Source organism: Ranitomeya variabilis, chromosome 4 (genome assembly GCF_051348905.1).
Source record: "Ranitomeya variabilis isolate aRanVar5 chromosome 4, aRanVar5.hap1, whole genome shotgun sequence".
NCBI classification, from domain to species: domain Eukaryota; kingdom Metazoa; phylum Chordata; class Amphibia; order Anura; family Dendrobatidae; genus Ranitomeya; species Ranitomeya variabilis.
The window spans coordinates 746,448,016-746,467,108 of NC_135235.1; the positions used below are offsets into that span (position 1 = coordinate 746,448,016).

Sequence of the window (19,093 nt, forward strand, 5' to 3'; positions counted from 1 at the left end):
TGTGCAGGATGTTTTTCTGTTCCAGTGACATACTTTGTGGGGGCCTCATACTATGCTGGGGACTCATAGTGTGTGCGAAGGGGGGCTCACACTATGGGAGAACAATCCGGTAATTTGTGTCAGTGTACAATAGATTTCCCGCTGCAGAGAAGCCGATGTGACTTGTGGTGACCGGCGCCCGGTATCCGCAGTATTACAAGTCAGTACATGACAGGCACAGCCCGACCTCCTCCTCATTCACTTTCCCGCTGGAGCCTGGAATCATGAATCGACTGCTCGGCGCTCCGCATCACGTGCCTGGACGCCCCGCCTACCGAGTCACGTGCCTGGACGCTCCGCCTGCCGGGTCACGTGCCTGGACGCTCCGCCTACCGCATCACGTGCCGGGCGCGTCGCCGCTCTGCGCTCCACCAGGCGGCCTGCGGAGGCCGGAAGTGGCCGCTGGGTGTCAGAGAGAGAGAACGTCAGCGGCTCCCGGCGATGATGTAACCGGCGCGGCCGGGGCCCTGACACCGACACCGGCAGCGGAGCTGGAAACATGAACCTGCTGCCCTCCAACCCGCACGGGAACGGCCTCCTGTACGCCGGATTCAACCAGGACCATGGTGAGAGGGGACCGGAAGGGGGATGGGCGGTCATGTACCGGGGATACAGGCAGGGGCAACGGGGGTCGCGTATATGGAGGGGGGGAATGGGGGGGATCGCACATACGGAGGGGGGGATCGCGTATAGGGAGGAGGGGGGAATGGGGGGGATCGCGTATACGGAGGAGGGGGGAATGGGGGGGGATCGCGTATACGGAGGAGGGGGGAATGGGGGGGATCGCGTATACGGAGGAGGGGGGAAGGGGGGATCGCGTATACGGAGGAGGGGGGAAGGGGGATCGCGTATACTGAGGACGGGGGAAGGGGGGATCGGGTATACAGAGGAGGGGGGATCACGTATACGGAGGACGGGGGAAGGGGGGATCGGGTATACAGAGGAGGGGGGATCGCGTATACGGAGGAGGGGGGAATGGGGGATCGCGTATGCGGAGGAGGGGGGATCGCATATACAGAGGAGGGGGGGAATGGGGGATCGCGTATGCGGAGGAGGGGTGATCGCAGAGGAGGGGGAAGGGGGGGATAGCGTATATATGGGGAAGGCGTATACGGGGGAAGGGGGAATCGCGTATATGGAGAAGAGGGGAAGGGGGATCGCGTATACGGAGGAGGGGGGACTGGGGATCGTGCATACGGAATAGGGGGCGGGGGTTTCACGTATACGGAGGAGGGGGCGGTGGTGTCGCATACACTGAGGAGGGGGGCGATGGTCTCGCGTACACTGAGGAGGGGGGCGATGGTCTCAGGGGGTATTAGATGTGTGGGGACGGGGGGGTCTTGTGCGCGGTGGGTGACTCTTCAGGTTCTGTTCTCAGGTTGCTTCGCCTGTGGGATGGAGAACGGCTTCCGGGTCTATAACACCGATCCGCTGAAGGAAAAGGAGAAGCAGGGTAAGCGACTGTGTGATAAGTATGTGCCCCCCCTCCATATAAGTACGCCCCACTGAGGACGTCTTCCCTGCTAGTTCCTGTGGTGTCAGACTCCGCCCTCAGGGCTACGCATAGCAGATATATGATGGCGAGGCATCAGGGGGCGGAGCAGGATGCTAGAGTGGGGGGTGCAGAAGGACACCAGTGCGGGGGGCGGTGCATGACACAATCGTTGGGGTACCAGGGGGCAGGGTAGGACAAGGTGGAGGGTGTGCAGCAGGACACCAGGGGAAGGGATCAGGGGCCGAGCAGGACACCGGGGAAGGGATCAGGGGGTGAGCAGGACACCGGGGAAGGGATCAGGGGGTGAGCAGGACACCGGGGGAAGGGATCAGGGGGCCGAGCAGGACATCGGGGGAAGGGATCAGAGGGCCGAGCAGGACATCGGGGGAAGGGATCAGGGGGCCGAGCAGGACACCGGGGGAAGGGATCAGGGGGCCGAGCAGGACACCGGGGGAAGGGATCAGGGGTCGAGCAGGACACCGGGGGAAGGGATCAGGGGGCCGAGCAGGACACCGGGGGAAGGGATCAGGGGGCCGAGCAGGACACCGGGGGAAGGGATCAGGGGGTGAACAGGACACCGGGGGAAGGGATCAGGGGGCCGAGCAGGACACCGGGGGAAGGGATCAGGGGGCCGAGCAGGACACCGGGGGAAGGGATCAGGGGGCCGAGCAGGACACCGGGGGAAGGGATCAGGGGGCCGAGCAGGACACCGGGGGATGGGATCAGGGGGCCGAGCAGGACACCGGGGGAAGGGATCAGGGGGCCGAGCAGGACACCGGGGGAAGGGGTCAGGGGGCCGAGCAGGACACCGGGGGATGGGATCAGGGGGCCGAGCAGGACACCGGGGGAAGGGATCAGGGGGCCGAGCAGGACACCGGGGGAAGGGGTCAGGGGGCCGAGCAGGACACCGGGGGAAGGGATCAGGGGGCCGAGCAGGACACCGGGGGAAGGGATCAGGGGGCCGAGCAGGACACCGGGGGAAGGGATCAGGGGGCCGAGCAGGACATCGGGGGAAGGGATCAGGGGGCCGAGCAGGACATCGGGGGAAGGGATCAGGGGGCCGAGCAGGACACCGGGGGAAGGGATCAGGGGGCCGAGCAGGACACCGGGGGAAGGGATCAGGGGGCCGAGCAGGACACCGGGGGAAGGGATCAGGGGGCCGAGCAGGACACCGGGGGAAGGGATCAGGGGGCCGAGCAGGACACCGGGGGAAGGGATCAGGGGGCCGAGCAGGACACCGGGGGAAGGGATCAGGGGGCCGAGCAGGACACCGGGGGAAGGGATCAGGGGGCCGAGCAGGACACCGGGGGAAGGGATCAGGGGGCCGAGCAGGACACCGGGGGAAGGGATCAGGGGGCCGAGCAGGACACCGGGGGAAGGGATCAGGGGGCCGAGCAGGACACCGGGGGAAGGGATCAGGGGGCCGAGCAGGACACCGGGGGAAGGGATCAGGGGGCCGAGCAGGACACCGGGGGAAGGGATCAGGGGGCCGAGCAGGACACCGGGGGAAGGGATCAGGGGGCCGAGCAGGACACCGGGGGAAGGGATCAGGGGGCCGAGCAGGACACCGGGGGAAGGGATCAGGGGGCCGAGCAGGACACCGGGGGAAGGGATCAGGGGGCCGAGCAGGACACCGGGGGAAGGGATCAGGGGGCCGAGCAGGACACCGGGGGAAGGGATCAGGGGGCCGAGCAGGACAGCGGGGGAAGGGGTCAGGGGGCCGAGCAGGACAGCGGGGGAAGGGGTCAGGGGGCCGAGCAGGACACCGGGGGGAAGGGATCAGGGGTCCGAGTAGGACAGCGGGGAAGGAAGGGAGCAGGGGGCCGAGCAGGACACCGGGGGGAAGGGATCAGGGGTCCGAGTAGGACAGCGGGGAAGGAAGGGAGCAGGATACCAGCACCGAGGAGGGGGACAGTGCGCAGTAGGACATTAGTGTGGGGGGACCAGGGGGTGCGGAGTCACCCACCACTCGCCATAATCACATCCAGACATTAACCCTTTCATCTTTCCGGTCAGAGTTCATGGAGGGCGGCATCGGATACGTGGAGATGTTGTTCCGCTGTAACTATCTCGCTCTTGTCGGAGGAGGGAAGAAGCCGAAATATCCACCCAACAAAGGTGAGACCCTCAGACACCTCCCAGGCTCCTCCCCCGCGGCCTCTCATTTGCATTAGTCTTCACTCCCTGTGTTCTGACTCTTCCAGTTATGATCTGGGACGACCTGAAGAAGAAAACTGTGATTGAGATCGAGTTCTCAACGGAGGTGAAAGCCGTGAAGCTGCGCAGGGACAGGTAACCACAGTGGGGGGCTGCGCGGGGACTGGTAACCACGGTGGGGGGCTGCGCAGAGATTGAGGATGATGGAGACTTCTAGGAGTGTGGTCTGGGCCTGGTAATGACTATGGGGGCTGCAGGGGCGTGGACTAGTCCTGACTGGGGTCTGGGGGCCGGGGTGGGAGCTGTTGGTGATGACAGCCTGATGGCCAGTGCAAGGACTGGGGAGTGGTTACTGATGACGGCAGGGGGTGGACTTGGCCTGATAATAAGGGTGGGGTGTGTGGAGGGGGCAGTGCAGGGGCTGCAGGGCACTGACCTTTTTCCTCTGTTGTAGGATCGTGGTGGTGCTGGACTCCATGATAAAGGTCTTCACCTTCACTCACAACCCCCATCAGCTCCACGTCTTCGAAACCTGCTACAATCCTAAAGGTGAGGAGCGGGGGGCTTCCTCCGTGGTGGACCACAACCTTCATCATCCTGACGCTGTCACGTCTTCCCCTTCAGGTCTGTGCGTGTTGTGTCCGAACAGCAATAATTCATTCCTGGCCTTCCCGGGGGCTCACACCGGCCACGTGCAGATCGTAGACCTGGCCAGCACTGAGAAGCCCCCCGTGGACATCCCGGCACACGAGGGGGTCCTGAGCTGCATCTCTCTAAATCTACAAGGGACCAGAATCGCCACCGCGTCTGAGAAGGTGATGTCTGTAGATGGCGCCGAGGATAGATTAGTAATGTCTGCTCCGCGTGGGCGGGTCCTTATGCTGCGTGGGCGGGTCCTTATGCAGACAGGACTAACCGATGCCACATACGTGTGGTGGTAGCCCCTCCGCTGCCTCGTGGTGGGGGCTGATGTCTGTGATTCCCTCCTTACAGGGAACTCTCATTAGGATATTCGACACGACGTCTGGCCATTTAATTCAGGAGCTGCGCAGAGGATCACAGGCCGCCAACATCTACTGGTGAGTGTGACAGGCACGAGTGAAGGCTGCTGGGTAATGGGGCAGGGGCCTAGCACTCTGATTGGCTGACGAGTCTGCGCTTGTGTTGTAGCATAAACTTCAATGAGGACGCCTCTCTGATCTGCGTCTCCAGTGATCACGGGACGGTGCACATTTTTGCAGCAGAGGATCCCAAGAGAAACAAACAGTCCAGGTAATCGGAGGGGATCACAGCTGAGGATCTGGAACATTGTATCTGGAGGGATGAAAAGAATTGCAGCCACCACTAGGGGGAGCTCACTGCATATCTATGGATACAAGGGGCTAAAGCCACCATTAGGGAGAGCTCACTGCATATCTAGGGATACAAGGGGCTGAAACCACCACTAGGGGGAGCTCACTGCATGTAGAGGGATACAAGAGACTAAAGCCACCACTAGGGGGATCTCACTGCATATCTAAGGATACAAGGGGCCTCAGGCACCACTTGGGGGGAGCTTACTGCGTAGCAAGGGCTACAAGGTGGTGCAGCTACAACTCAGGGAGCTCACTGAATGTAGAGGGGGGATACAAAGAGCTGCAGTCAGTACTAGAGAGAGTTCACTGCATGTAGACAAGAAGCTGCAGCCACCACTAGGGGCAGCTCACTGCATATAGAGGGATACAAGGAGCTGCAGCCACCACTAGGGGGAGCTTACTGCATATAGAGAGGGAGATGAGGGACTGCAGCCACCACTAGGGGGAGCTTACTGCATATAGAGGGAGATGAGGGGCTGCAGCCACCACTAGGGGGAGCTTACTGCATATAGAGAGGGAGATGAGGGACTGCAGCCACCACTAGGGGGAGCTTACTGCATATAGAGAGGGAGATGAGGGACTGCAGCCACCACTAGGGGGAGCTTACTGCAGATAGAGGGAGATGAGGGGCTGCAGCCACCACTAGGGGAGCTTACTGCATATAGAGAGGGAGATGAGGGGCTGCAGCCACCACTAGTGGGAGCTTACTGCATATAGAGAGGGAGATGAGGGACTGCAGCCACCACTAGTGGGAGCTTACTGCATATAGAGAGGGAGATGAGGGGCTGCAGCCACCACTAGTGGGAGCTTACTGCATATAGAGAGGGAGATGAGGGGCCGCAGCCACCACTAGGGGGAGCTTACTGCATATAGAGAGGGAGATGAGGGGCTGCAGCCACCACTAGGGGGAGCTTACTGCATATAGAGAGGGAGATGAGGGGCTGCAGCCACCACTAGTGGGAGCTTACTGCATATAGAGAGGGAGATGAGGGGCTGCAGCCACCACTAGGGGGAGCTTACTGCATATAGAGAGGGAGATGAGGGGCCGCAGCCACCACTAGGGGGAGCTTACTGCATATAGAGAGGGAGATGAGGGGCTGCAGCCACCACTAGGGGGAGCTTACTGCATATAGAGAGGGAGATGAGGGGCTGCAGCCACCACTAGGGGGAGCTTACTGCATATAGAGAGGGAGATGAGGGGCTGCAGCCACCGCTAGGGGGAGCTTACTGCATATAGAGAGGGAGATGAGGGGCTGCAGCCACCACTAGTGGGAGCTTACTGCATATAGAGCGGGAGATGAGGGACTGCAGCCACCACTAGGGGGAGCTTACTGCATATAGAGAGGGAGATGAGGGGCTGCAGCCACCACTAGTGGGAGCTTACTGCATATAGAGCGGGAGATGAGGGACTGCAGCCACCACTAGTGGGAGCTTACTGCATATAGAGAGGGAGATGAGGGGCTGCAGCCACCACTAGGGGGAGCTTACTGCATATAGAGAGGGAGATGAGGGGCCGCAGCCACCACTAGGGGGAGCTTACTGCATATAGAGAGGGAGATGAGGGGCCGTAGCCACCACTAGTGGGAGCTTACTGCATATAGAGAGGGAGATGAGGGGCTGCAGCCACCACTCGGGGGAGCTTACTGCATATAGAGAGCGAGATGAGGGGCTGCAACCACCACTAGGGGGAGCTTACTGCATATAGAGAGCGAGATGAGGGGCTGCAGCCACCACTAGGGGGAGCTTACTGCATATAGAGAGGGAGATGAGGGGCTGCAGCCACCACTAGTGGGAGCTTACTGCATATAGAGAGGGAGATGAGGGGCTGCAGCCACCACTAGGGGGAGCTCACTGCATATAGAGGGGGAGATGAGGGGCTGCAGCCACCACTCGGAGGAGCTTACTGCATATAGAGAGCGAGATGAGGGGCTGCAGCCACCACTAGGGGGAGCTTACTGCATATAGAGAGCGAGATGAGGGGCTGCAGCCACCACTAGGGGGAGCTTACTGCATATAGAGGGAGATGAGGGGCTGCAGCCACCACTAGGGGGAGCTTACTGCATATAGAGAGGGAGATGAGGGGCTGCAGCCACCACTAGGGGGAGCTTACTGCATATAGAGGGAGATGAGGGGCTGCAGCCACCACTAGGGGGAGCTTACTGCATATAGAGAGGGAGATGAGGGGCTGCAGCCACCACTAGGGGGAGCTTACTGCATATAGAGAGGGAGATGAGGGGCCGCAGCCACCGCTAGGGGGAGCTTACTGCATATAGAGAGGGAGATGAGGGACTGCAGCCACTAGGGGGAGCTTACTGCATATAGAGAGGGAGATGAGGGACTGCAGCCACCACTAGGGGGAGCTTACTGCATATAGAGAGGGAGATGAGGGACTGCAGCCACCACTAGGGGGAGCTTACTGCATATAGAGAGGGAGATGAGGGGCTGCAGCCACCACTAGGGGGAGCTTACTGCATATATAGAGGGAGATGAGGGGCTGCAGCCACCACTAGGGGGAGCTTACTGCAGATAGAGGGAGATGAGGGACTGCAGCCACCACTTGGGGGAGCTTACTGCAGATAGAGGGAGATGAGGGTCTGCAGCCACCACTTGGGGGAGCTTACTGCAGATAGGGAGATGAGGGACTGCAGCCACCACTAGGGGGAGCTTACTGCATATAGAGGGAGATGAGGGGCTGCAGCCACCACTAGGGGGAGCTTACTGCATATAGAGAGGGAGATGAGGGTCTGCAGCCACCACTAGGGGGAGCTTACTGCAGATAGGGAGATGAGGGTCTGCATCCACCACTAGGGGGAGCTTACTGCATATAGAGAGCGAGATGAGGGGCTGCAGCCACCACTAGGGGGAGCTTACTGCATATAGAGGGAGATGAGGGGCTGCAGCCACCACTAGGGGGAGCTTACTGCATATAGAGGGAGATGAGGGGCTGCAGCCACCACTAGGGGGAGCTTACTGCATATAGAGAGGGAGATGAGGGACTGCAGCCACCACTAGGGGGAGCTTACTGCAGATAGAGGGAGATGAGGGTCTGCAGCCACCACTTGGGGGAGCTTACTGCAGATAGGGAGATGAGGGACTGCAGCCACCACTAGGGGGAGCTTACTGCATATAGAGGGAGATGAGGGGCTGCAGCCACCACTAGGGGGAGCTTACTGCATATAGAGAGGGAGATGAGGGTCTGCAGCCACCACTAGGGGGAGCTTACTGCAGATAGGGAGATGAGGGACTGCAGCCACCACTAGGGGGAGCTTACTGCATATAGAGGGAGATGAGGGTCTGCAGCCACCACTAGGGGGAGCTTACTGCATATAGAGAGCGAGATGAGGGGCTGCAGCCACCACTAGGGGGAGCTTACTGCATATAGAGGGAGATGAGGGTCTGCATCCACCACTAGGGGGAGCTTACTGCATATAGAGAGCGAGATGAGGGGCTGCAGCCACCACTAGGGGGAGCTCACTACTTATAACTGCCTGTCTTCTGTCTTGTTGCAGTTTGGCCTCCGCCAGTTTTCTCCCCAAATACTTCAGCTCTAAGTGGAGCTTCTCCAAGTTTCAGGTTCCCTCTGGATCGCCTTGTGTTTGTGCCTTTGGAACAGAACCAAACTCTGTCATAGGTGAGCGTGGCCCGTGGCTGGTGTGGCACCCCGGTGTTAGCAGGCATTAAATATTTTCAGAAATAAGCCCGATGTACCTTCCAGTCTTCCTCTGCTGTGATGGTCGCTGCAGCTCTGGCTGTGACTGGAGTCTGACCTCTCGCTCCCCTCTTTACAGCGATCTGCGCGGACGGCAGCTACTACAAATTCCAGTTCAACCAGAAGGGCGAGTGCACGCGAGACGTCTACGCGCAGTTTTTAGAAATGACGGACGACAAGCTCTGAGCCTCTCCGGACTCCATGGCGGCAGTAATGTGGGGGGCTTCACTCCAAAAACTGACTGAAAAAACTCCGTGACACTTTTTTTTTTTTTCATTGTCGTTACATTTTATCCATGACGTGAGAGCGGCGACGCGTTTCACAGCCGTCAATAATTATTTTTCCATTTCTGCCACTGACTGCTTTCTGGAATGTTCCGGATCAATCACACAACGCAGTATTAACAGTAACGTACCGGACCCCGTAATATTATATGTGTAACATGCATCGTCCAGGAGGAAAACTCCCATCGGCCGCCGCTCTGCGTAGGGAAGCGGACAGGTAGCAGTGCAGCTTGTACCTAGTCCTGCTCCGCCTGCAGCTCATGATTGGACCGGTTCGTGCTGCTGCGTTTAGCTCCAAGAGCATCGCTTCACCACAAACCGGTACTTAAAGGGGTGTTCCAGTTTGATCTGACACTGGTTGCTAGAGTCCGGAAATGTATCCTTATCAACCAGACTCCCAAAAAGTCTCCATTTTTGTACATGCAGCTGCAATACCAGAGTCGGCCTCCGGAGTAGTGGTGGCGCCGTTTCCAGGAGCTTGGACCATATACTAACACATCCACTAATGACGGTCCACCCTCGTTACACTGGAGCGGCGGCGATCCCGCGGGGGAGGGGATCTTGTACCCGACATTAATACTAAACCTTTGCTGTAGATTTTGGGATGTCGTTTCTGCATGTGGCTTTAGTGCAATTAATCAGGAATTTGGTTTTCTTTTTTATTTTTCCCTCTTGTTTTGCACAAATGTTTGTAAGATGTTAATGCTTTTTAATAAAAAACAAACAAAAAAAATTACATGATCGGATGACTTGCAGCCATGGACCTCCCCTCTGCTCCTCATCTGTCAGCCTGCAGCCACATATAGGAAACAGGATACTGCAGCTTCGTCCCCCTCCTCCACATATAGGAAACCGAGGATACTGCAACTTCATCCCCCTCCTCCACATATAGGAAACAGAGGATACTGCAGCTTCGTCCCCCTCCTCCACATATAGGCAATAAACTGAAGATAATGCAGCTTCGTCCCCTCCTCCACATATAGGCAATAAACTGAAGATAATGCAGCTTCGTCCCCCTCCTCCACATATAGGCAATAAACTGAAGATAATGCAGCTTCGTCCCCCTCCTCCACATATAGGCAATAAACTGAAGATAATGCAGCTTCGTCCCCCTCCTCCACATATAGGCAATAAACTGAAGATAATACAGCTTCGTCCCCCTCCTCCACATATAGGAAACAGGATACTGCAGCTTCGTCCCCCTCTTTACAGGAAGTGATACTGCACCTTCATCCCCCCTCTTGCACTTATTGGAAACACACTGAATATACTGTAGGAAATGTACCAAAGATACTGCAGCTTCATCCCCCTCCTTCTTACAGGAAATACACCAAGGTTATTGTAGCTTTGTTCCCCTCTAATTATGGGAAATACACAAGATACAGCAGCTTTGTCGCCCTCCACCTCTAGTAGGAAATACGCTTTAGATACTGCAGCTTCGGTGCATTTCCTACAAGTGGAGGAGAGGGACGAAGCTGCGGTATCTTTGGTGCATTTCCTATAAGTTGAGGAGGGGAACAAAGATATTGCAGCTTCGTCCCCCTCCTCTACTTGTAGGAAATGCACCAAAGATACCGCAGCTTCATCCCAATCCTCCACTTGTCGGAAATCACTGAAGATATTGCAGCTGCCTCCTCCACTTGTAAGAAATACACTGAAGATACTGCAGCTTCATCCCCCTCCTCCTCCACGTATAGCAAAAACACCAAGGATACTGCAGCTTCATCCCCCTCCACTTGTAGGAAATACACCGAAGATACTGCAGCTTCATCCCCCTCCTCCACATACAGGAAATACACCAAGGTTATTGTAGCTTTGTTCCCCTCTACTTATATGAAATACACCGACGATAAAGCAGCTTTATCCTCCACTTGTAGGAAATACACTGAAGATACTGCAGCTTTATCCCCCTCCTCCTCCACGTATAGGAAACACACCAAGGATACTGCAGCTTCATCCCCCTCCACTTGTAGGAAATACACCGAAGATAATGCAGCTTCATCCCCCTCCTCCACATACAAGCAATACACTGACAATACTGCAGCTTCTTTCCCCTCCACATATAGCAAACACACAGGAGATACTGCAGCTTCATCCCTCTCCTCCACATATAGGATACTGCTGCTTTGTCCCCCTCCTCCACGTATAGGAAATACAGTGAGGATACTGCAGCGGCATCCCTCCTCCACTTGTAAGAAATACACTGAAGATACTGCAGCTTCACCCCCCTCCTCCACGTATAGGAAATATCCAATGATACTGCAGCTTCTTACCCCTCCACTTGTAGGAAATGCACCAAAGATACTGGAGCTTTGTCCCTCTCCTCCACATAAAATAGAGGATAATGCAGCTTCACCCCCCTCCTCCACTTCTAGGAATTACAAAGGATACTGCAGTTGCATACTTCTCCGCGTCTTACTGAAATATATCAGAGGATACTGCTACTTCATATCCCTCCTCTTTACAGGAAGTGATACTGCAGCTTCATCACCCTCTTGCATTTCTAGGAAACACTGAATATTCTGCAGCTTCGTCCCCCTCCTCCACCACGTATAGGAAATACACAGAGGATACTGCAGCTTCGTCCCCCCCCCTCCCCCCCCTCCACTCCACTCGTAGGAAATGCAGTGAAGATACTGTAGCTTCATCCTCCTCCTCCTTACAGGAAATACACCAAGGTTATTGTAGCTTCGTTCCCCTCTAATTATAGGAAATACACGAAGATACTGCAGCTTTGTCCCCCTCCTCCTTGTAGGAAATACACTGAAGATACTGCAGCTTCATCTCCCTCCTCCACGTATAGGAAACACACCAAGGATACTGCAGCATCATCTCCTTCCTCCACTTATAGGAAATACACTGAAGACACTGCAGCTTTGTTCCTCTCCACATGTAGAAAATACACCAAGATTATTGTAGCTTTGTTCCCCTCCTCTACTTATAGGAAATACACTGAAGATACTGCAGCTTCATCCCCCGCTTCCACTTGTAAGAAATACACTGAAGATACTGAAACTTCATCCCCCTCCTTCGTGTATAGGAAATACACAAAGGATACTGCTGCTTCATACCCCTCCTCTTCTTACAGGAAATGATACTGCACCTTCACCCCTCTCCTAACAGCAAATATACCGAGATGCTGCAGCTGCATCCCCCCCTTCTTGTATCAAATACACTGAAGATACTGCAGCTGCATCCCCCTCTTCTTGTATCAAGCTCACAGAGGATACTGCAGCTTCATTTCCCTCATCTTATAGGAAGTACACCAAGGATCCTACCGATGCATCCCCCTCTTCCACTTATAGCAAATACACTGAGGAAGATTCTGCAGCTTCATCCCCCCCCTCTTGTATCAAATACACAAATGATACTGCAGTTTCATCCCCCTCCTCCCTTATGAATGAAAGTGCATCTTCCAACTATATTCCAGTTTCATCATGGCCGTCAAACCAATTTAACTCCAGAAAACAAAAAAGTCTGATATTTATGTTTGCGCTTTTTTTTTCTTCAGTTAAAACTGATCAAGAAAAGGTAAAAAAGTGTTTATCTTGTGTTTTTCTAATCCAGATGTTTTTTCCCTTATCATCTTTGATTTTTCACCACCTTCATCAAGCGCACATGCACCATATTGGAGTTTAAAAAAAGAAACCGATAAAGCGGGGACTTTGCTTCAATCATTCCTCATCATTTTCTACATTTCTGCTTTCTGTCAGTGAATGGTTAGATGTCCCATGCGTTTATCCTCACGGTATAAGATTGAGTGGACAGACTCCAAATGTACATATTTTGGACCAAAAAAAAAAATACTTGTAATTGCAATTTCCACCATTCTTGTTCTAGAGCCTGCAGGCGTTCTCATACATTGCAGGCTGCTCAGTGCAAAACCTGACAATTCATTTTGGGACCTTCTGGAGTAAAAATCTACTCTAACATCTTTACAAGTTACATAAATTATAAAGGTTCCTGATCTCATTCGATAAGATAACGTGATTGTCGTTCTCGCTGCATTTGCTTTATTGAGAAATTCTGTAGTGTCAGCCTTGAATGATACCTCCAAAGCGCTTACAGGGAGCCGGAGCGCGGCTTTGGAGTTCTCCAGGGAGCCGGGGCGCGGCTTTGGAGTTCTACAGGGAGCCGGAGCGCGGCTTTGGAGTTCTCCAGGGAGCCGGGGCGCGGCTTTGGAGTTCTACAGGAAGCCGGGGCGCGGCTTTGGAGTTCTCCAGGGAGCCGGGGCGCAGCTTTGGAGTTCTACAGGGAGCCGGGGCGCGGCTTTGGAGTTCTACAGGGAGCCGGGGCGCGGCTTTGGAGTTCTACAGGGAGCCGGGGCGCAGCTTTGGAGTTCTACAGGGAGCCGGGGCGCGGCTTTGGAGTTCTACAGGGAGCCGGGGCGCGGCTTTGGAGTTCTACAGGAAGCCGGGGCGCGGCTTTGGAGTTCTACAGGGAGCGGCTTTGGAGTTCTCCAGGAAGCCGGGGAGCGGCTTTGGAGCTCTACATGAAGCGGGGGCGCGGCTTTGGAGTTCTACAGGAAGCCAGGGCGTGGCTTTGGAGTTCTACAGGAAGCCAGGGCGTGGCTTTGGAGTTCTACAGGAAGCCGGGGCGTGGCTTTGGAGTTCTACAGGAAGCCAGGGCGTGGCTTTGGAGTTCTACAGGGAGCCGGGACGTGGCTTTGGAGTTCTACAGGGAGCCGGGACGTGGCTTTGGAGTTCTACAGGGAGCCGGGAAGTGGCTTTGGAGTTATCCAGGGCGTAGCTTTAGAGTTCTCCAGGAAGTCGGGGCGTGGCTTTGGAGTTCTCCAGGGAGCCGGGGCGCGGCTTTGGAGTTCTCCAGGGAGCCGGTGCACGGCTTTGGAGTTCTACAGGGAGCCGGGGCGTGGCTTTGGAGTTCTATAGGGAGCCGGGACGTGGCTTTGGAGTTCTATAGGGAGCCGGGACGTGGCTTTGGAGTTCTATAGGGAGCCGGGACGTGGCTTTGGAGTTCTATAGGGAGCCGGGACGTGGCTTTGGAGTTCTATAGGGAGCCGGGACGTGGCTTTGGAGTTCTATAGGGAGCCGGGACGTGGCTTTGGAGTTCTATAGGGAGCCAGGACGTGGCTTTGGAGTTCTATAGGGAGCCGGGACGTGGTTTTGGAGTTATCCAGGGCGTGGCTTTAGAGTTCTCCAGGAAGTCAGGGCGTGGCTTTACCTTTAAATAAAATTGGGCTGGGCTTTGTTTTCTTCAGGAGGTAGGCATGATGCTATAGCACATCATCAGGAATAAAGGGAGGTGGGGAATAATAGCCAGCAAAATGAAATAGTTCCTATAGGTACATAGGCAGATAAAGTGCCCTAAACCAGCGCCCATCGAGATGGGGCAACCCATCACATATTCCAGGATTGGGGTAGGGGTACATATATGCAATGATCCACTGAGGCAGATCTTCGCTCTAAGGATAAACCATTAGAAACAGAGTCTGAAAGATTTAACACTGAGCAGCCTGCAATGGATGGGAACACATGCAGACTGACAAAACAACATTTGCTTCAAAGCATCTAAAGGGTATGCAAACCTGTGCAATAGTTTTTATGCCACATGTCTGAAGTTTTTTTTCTTTAATTGATTTTGCTGGCTAAATTTTGCGCCTTTGAACAAAGCAGGAGAACAAGATCATCTCTGACGACCAATTACCAATGTAAAAAGTTGTCACCAAGCAGCCATGTTTCCTTGTCTTGAAGTGGCTGAGCCAAGAAGCCCATAAGCCCAAGTATAATTCCCCCCATCTCCAAATAAAAAACAAATCAAAAAAATTAAAAAATATTTATATTCTTGGGCCAAGATCAGCAAGGAGTATGAAATTTTGCATGAAGCGTAAAAATCCAGTTTACGACAAGCACCTGGCAGGGCTAAAATGGAAAAGATGCATCAGACGGGCAGCAAAGGATTTTGTCATCACAAGAGGCTTCCATAGCAGATATCAAAGCGTTTACTGACATCAAAAACAGTCCAAGAGTCCATCAAAGGCTTGAATGTTGATAATGATTAAAATTATATGAAAGTAGAAATAGAAAAATAAAAAAAAATTGGAAATTAAATTAAATATTTAATAAATAAAAATTATGTTTATTAAATTGATTTAATTTCCTATGGGGAAAGAAAAAAAAAAGTGAACAAAATTGAGAAAAAAAGAGGAAATTACATCAAATAAAAAATAGAAATAAGAAAACAAAAAAAAGAAATAAAACACTAAAGAAAAAAATAGAAAGAACCCAAATGATGAGGAAATGTAATCAAATATTTAATAAAAAAGAGAAAAACACTAAAGCAAAAATAAAAAAGGCATAAGGAAAGTAAAATAAAAAATGGGAATAAAAAAACTAAAGAAAAATAAAAGAGAAAAATATACAAGTAAAAAAATCATGGGGAAAATAAATCAAATATTTAATAAAAATGGGAATAGAAATCAGAACAAAAAGAAAACAAAAACACTAAAAATTTTAAAACGGGAGAAAAATACTCAAAACAAAAAATCACAAGGAAACGAATATATGTCTCTCTCTCTCTCTCTCTATATATATATATAATCAAATAAAACTGGGGATAAAAAAAAAAAACAGAGGAAATTGAATAAAATACCATTAAGGAAATTAAAATGAAATGGTAATTAAATTAAAGAAAACAAACACTAAAGAAAATATAGGTATAGAAAAAAAAAAAAAATAAGGAGGAAATGAAATCAAAGATTTAATTTAAAAAAAAAAAAAATGACGATTAAAAAACAGGAGAAAACCACTAAAGAAAATACAAAAAAAAAAATCATTGAAAAATATACAAATAGGAAATTACATCCAATATTTAATAAAAAATTTGAATAAAAAAACAAAAATAACAACACTGAGGAGAATATAAGTATAAGAAAAAAAAACCATGAGGAAATTAAATCAAATATTTAATAAAAAACGGGATAACAAACAAAACACTAAAAAATAAAATCGAAAAATATACAAATAAAAACTCATGAGGACATTATATTGAATATTTAATAAATAGGAATAAATAAAAAAAAACACTAAAAAAATAGAATGTCATAAAGGAAATTAAATCAAATATTTATGAAAAAAAATGGGAGTAAAAAACAAACCTAACAAAAAATTGAAAACAAATTTGAAGTCATTCCCAATTGGGCACCCACAGATGATAGGATGCTCTCGTCTTTGGGACCGGTGGGGTCCTAGCCATCCCCAAGGTATCAGCTATCCTAGAAGAACCCTTATAGGACTAGGGGTTGTTTTGCAAAATTGTGACAAAACCGCAAACATTTTCCTGCGATTTTGTGACAATATACTAAGATTTGCTCCACCGTGGAAAAATACTCAAAATAAATAAAAAAACAGAAGAAAAGACCAGAAAATTGAAGTAGAAAATGCGGTTCATGTAAAATATCATACTCCAAGGTTTATTACAGGTCAGGATTATAAATATTTTAATGGCTGTAGGTAACAAAAAAATATATATATATCTATGTATATATAAATAAGAGCCTCCGTTTTTTCATCCTTTCTCCATTCGTTTTCATGGCAGCTTATGGTTTATAAAGAAAAATATAATTACAAATATATATATAAAAACAAGCAAAAAAAAAAAATCCAATTTTGTGGGCATTTTCCCTTTAAGCAGCATGGATGACTAAAATAAAAAAGAATTACGTGCCGGTCGCGGGAAAATTAGACGCTGCAAGAGAAAAGGGTTTACAGTTCCAGTGTTCCGAGTTTTTTTTTTTTTTTTTTTTTTTTAAATTTACCCTCGACACTTTTTTACTATTTTTTTTTCTCATTTATTATTTTTTGCTTTCTTCTTGAGGTTTGGAAATTTCTTTTTTTTCTAAATGGGACTTGAACAGCAGCCTTTTGCCATTTAAACATACACAATATTAAGCAAGATATTTTTTGTGATTTTTTTTCTTTTTTTTTTTTTCTTTAACCTTAGAAGTAAAAGTTTTTTTTTTTGTTTTTTTTTTAGGGTGGAGGAGAAGGGGGCAGGAAGGGGATAAGATGGGTAAAATTAGGCCAGGGCACAGAACAAGGAAGGGAGGATGGGGGAGAAGGGACGAGGAGTTAAGTGCAGCTCTGATCAAAACTGATAACAGTTTCTTTGCAATTTGTTAAATGTCTCTTACAATAATTTTTCTTTTTTTTACCTCCCGATTCCTTTTCTTCTTTCGGTTACATGCACGCTCAACCAAAAAAAAAAAAAAAGGAATTTGATCACCACACGTGGCAAGAAAAAAAAATTGCTAAATGTAACAGAAAAAAAAAAAAAAGAAAAAGAAAAAAAACTACATTCATTTTCTCAAAATTTAGAAAAAAAATATTTTTTTTTTCCACGATACTGAAGTGACTGGAAATTCTGAAATGTACGACCCGTTGACTTGCAGACCGGAAAAGTTATTTTTTTTTTCAGGTTTGTGTGTTTTAAAAAACAACAACAAAAAAAAAAACTGGGGGGTAGACGACGTGTTGTGCGAGTCCAGAGGAGCAGGAAGGCTGTAGCTGCCGATCGTTGAATAGTTAGTTTCCCTTTAAAAAGGAACAGACTTTGCATTGTGACTCCCGGATTCAGCCCATATCGAGCGATGGCCAGAAAAAAAAACCTTAACGGAGGGTGGGGGTTGTAGTCAAAGCATCCAACATTTCATAAGTTTTCGTACAGCGGGTGACTAGAGAGGCAGAAGATTATCCAGGTAGAGGTGACAAAAAAAAAAAAAAAAAAACGAAAACAAAAGTTTCCAAAAACTTTTTCTGTATTTTCTCCAGTCTTGATCTAGGCCAACCCCCACTTCTTTAGTGACTTTACACCCCACTTCCACAATTGTTTTTGGCACCACTGAAGCTGCGCGTGTTTTCCTTTAAATGGAGGTCACTTCCAGAGAACGAGGGGAAGGAAAACCGGGAAGGAACGAAGAAAAGAAAAGAATGGATTTTTTTTTTCCTCCTGTGTGTCGGGGGAGGGCGGGTTCCTATTTTTGGTTGTCTTGTTCATTGGACCCCTCCGTTTTCTGGGTGCTCTCGTTTACGGATATGACTAGGGCCTCGGTGCGATCTTCCACCCTGATTCGCTTGAGTTCGGGCTGGTCGTTCTGGTCTCCGTTTTGCCTCTTGGTGGGGAGGGAGGCCGATGCCGAGGCGTGGGTGGCCAGTATGTGCAGAGGGCTCGCTGCGGCTGTAAGGGGGGGGAGAGAAGAGAGTGAGTTATACTCTGCACTGACAGTCAGAGACGCCTGTTCTGGGAACGATCAGAGGCGCCTCTCATCCCCGTGGGTCTATGATGAAGTGACTGCCGTTCTGCGCCTACATTCCCTCTGCAGCCGTGTTGCCGTAGTAACAGACTACAAACACTGTAGTCAGGTCCTGCTTCTGCTCTTACGTTTTTTGGTAGGACCTATTAGCCATATCTACACACACAGAAAGAAAAACAAAAAACCATCTCCCCCCCCCCCCCCCAATAAAACGGACATACTAGTCATATATCCTCTGGGTGCATACACTCTTACAGGGGTGGCCCAGGAAATAATAAAAGCAAACAAACACATACATGATTCTTAAAAGTTCTATGACTGTTGATGCCAGGTCAGAGGTGTGAGAAGGGGGCTGGCTGAATGGTGGCAATGGGAGGGGGCAGGCTCAGCTACTGAACTGAGCCAGGAGCAGAGCGGATCTCTGAAGAACGGGGCACCCGGCAGATGAGGACCTCCTGGGAGACCATGACCCCGGGGGAGGGGGGGATATTTTAACACCAGCCCCAACTTTTATAACACAAGACAGACACAGCAGATCCTACCTCGGGCTCCATTTCCTCTCCACTGCCAGGGGCTGTCAGTCAGGGAGTAGCTGGAGTTTGCTGAAAAAACACATCCAGCTGAAGATCGGGATCTGAAGACGGGGCCAATCACTCGCCCCGCCAAGACGCAATCAAGTCGGGTGATTTGACAAGAGGACATTAAGTCTAAGCGGACTTACAGGAAACCGTCAGCAGGACGGGAGCAGTCTTATTAACCCCTTTCTAACCTACTCCCCAGTATAGA

General features: G+C 51.1%; 2 protein-coding genes across 3 annotated transcripts in view; one reads left to right on the forward strand and one right to left on the reverse strand.

Annotated features, from left to right (window-relative positions):
* The first annotated feature begins 402 nt into the window (after nucleotides 1-402).
* On the forward strand, nucleotides 403-9,453 carry WDR45B (WD repeat domain 45B). The gene is made up of 10 exons (XM_077254580.1): nucleotides 403-605; nucleotides 1,418-1,492; nucleotides 3,551-3,652; nucleotides 3,739-3,826; nucleotides 4,146-4,240; nucleotides 4,316-4,506; nucleotides 4,685-4,770; nucleotides 4,862-4,963; nucleotides 8,556-8,677; nucleotides 8,835-9,453. Exons 1-10 carry the CDS (start codon nucleotides 539-541, stop codon nucleotides 8,939-8,941), a joined length of 1,035 nt encoding a protein of 344 aa, XP_077110695.1. The 5' UTR covers nucleotides 403-538; the 3' UTR covers nucleotides 8,942-9,453.
* A 7,347-nt stretch (nucleotides 9,454-16,800) lies between these two features.
* The window catches only part of FOXK2 (forkhead box K2), a 34,518-nt gene continuing 32,225 nt past the window's right edge, over nucleotides 16,801-19,093 (reverse strand). Inside the window, exons 9-10 of one of the 2 annotated variants that reach the window (XM_077254582.1) lie at nucleotides 18,850-18,909; nucleotides 16,801-18,231 (exon numbers count right to left, since the gene is read on the reverse strand). In XM_077254582.1, coding sequence (XP_077110697.1) covers nucleotides 18,029-18,231; nucleotides 18,850-18,909 — 263 coding nt within the window. In that variant the 3' untranslated portion in view covers nucleotides 16,801-18,028. The remainder of the gene's footprint in view (nucleotides 18,232-18,849; nucleotides 18,910-19,093) is intronic. The other variant, XM_077254581.1, reaches the window with a different exon arrangement.